We start from the raw sequence: 1581 nt of genomic DNA, 5'->3' as shown, positions 1-1581 counted from the left end.
CAGAAGATTTGTGTTAAATGTAGCAATTCCGGAAAAGTGTGATTAAGTAGTAAATTTTTCATAGTTGACCTATTCTCATTTATATGGACGCAATTACTATTCTAAGTTTATTTTTTCTGCTCGTTACATATACCAGTGCCAGTTTGATAATACAAACTACCTATTAAATTGTTGATGTTAAAATGCAGCGAAATGTTCATAATGCGAAGATTTCCATTATTTGATACGAGATATCTCGAACTACTCTCTTATCTCTGATTTCAAAATATGTCGAAATTATTTCTTTATTACAATCGTACTTAATACGTATACGTTCAGTAAGTCTAACGTATATTTCTACAACATGAAAATTATAGGTATTCTAGAAAGTAAATTAACTTTTATGTTCAAGCACTTTTACAAGTTTTTTCGATAATGATATCTATTGTGATAACTTATTCATGTTTACTATATGTAAATGAATAATATCTAATACTTTATAATTTATAATTCTATTTTATAATTCTATTTTTAATAAATAATTGGAAAAAATATAAGATAATAAAGAAGATAAGAATCTGATATACTTACACATAGATGGAATAAAGAATATGAAAAACGCCGAAATATAATTTTAAACTTGCAAATTATAGTTTTAATTTTTTAAAAAAGAAAACATTAAGAAATTATAATAGTCTGTATTTATGATTAGTCTGTATTCTGTGATTAAATTTAAAGCAGAAAAAGTGAATTTAAGTAACACTTGAGTTATATTTAAAAAAAAGTAATAAATATCTCTCATAATTCGTAATATATTCTGATGGGTAGCTCATATTTTATTTCTTTATAAATTCTTGAATTTTGCATGAAAAATAATCTATTAATAATGTAATATCAAACAAAATATATCAGCTTAGAATTAGAACATGACTTCGAGACAGACTGGTCTATCACAAACATTTGTTATCATTATTATCAGGCAATCTTTATCAAATGATACAGATATTATCTGCTATTTACTAATTAATTAATTAAATTAAACAGACTTATATACACATGCAATATTAAGTAACGGATAATTTATTTATTATTTATTAGAAGATATGTATAATATAATCATTTTAGTGATAATGCAATACAATAATTCAATACGGTAGTCCATATATCGTTATATAGTTATATGTAATTAAGTCATTATAGATATAAACTGATTATTGAGTCGTGCATTCAACATTGAATGGAAAATCGCAGACATGTTTTATAGGATTGAAATATAAGCCTTCAGGACACTTCATTACAATCGGTCGGCCATAGTCACAAACGAAGTAGTGATTGCAGTTGGTGGGATGAGGAATAAAAATAATATCGTCTCCTTCTTTTGTTATTGGGCAATGAATTTCTTGTGCTTGGACATAAAATACACCCAACAGGCACATCAAAAGCGCAACGGAGAATATGGCTAAAATATATTAAATTAATAAGAAAATGTAATGATAAGTAATCGTTTTATAAACTATCTTGAATTAATTAATTTTGTGTTAATTACAAAAATGAAAACGCGCGTGATATCAAATATATATAGTGATTATTAAATGTTTTTAT

The 1581-nt window shown here is 25.0% G+C and overlaps 1 protein-coding gene across 1 annotated transcript in view; it reads right to left on the bottom strand.

The window, feature by feature from the left end:
• Nucleotides 1-1154: 1154 nt before the first annotated feature.
• LOC108694850 (peritrophin-1-like) overlaps nt 1155-1581 on the bottom strand; it is an 805-nt gene continuing 378 nt past the window's right edge. The window contains exon 2 of the mRNA XM_018204532.1: nt 1155-1438. Within this exon, the coding sequence (XP_018060021.1) occupies nt 1191-1438 (248 nt within the window). The 3' untranslated portion in view covers nt 1155-1190. The remainder of the gene's footprint in view (nt 1439-1581) is intronic.

Source organism: Atta colombica, unplaced genomic scaffold (assembly GCF_001594045.1).
Source record: "Atta colombica isolate Treedump-2 unplaced genomic scaffold, Acol1.0 scaffold125, whole genome shotgun sequence".
Lineage (NCBI taxonomy): Eukaryota > Metazoa > Arthropoda > Insecta > Hymenoptera > Formicidae > Atta > Atta colombica.
Note: the sequence above shows the minus strand (reverse complement) of the source record. Positions and strands in the feature narration are given on the sequence as shown.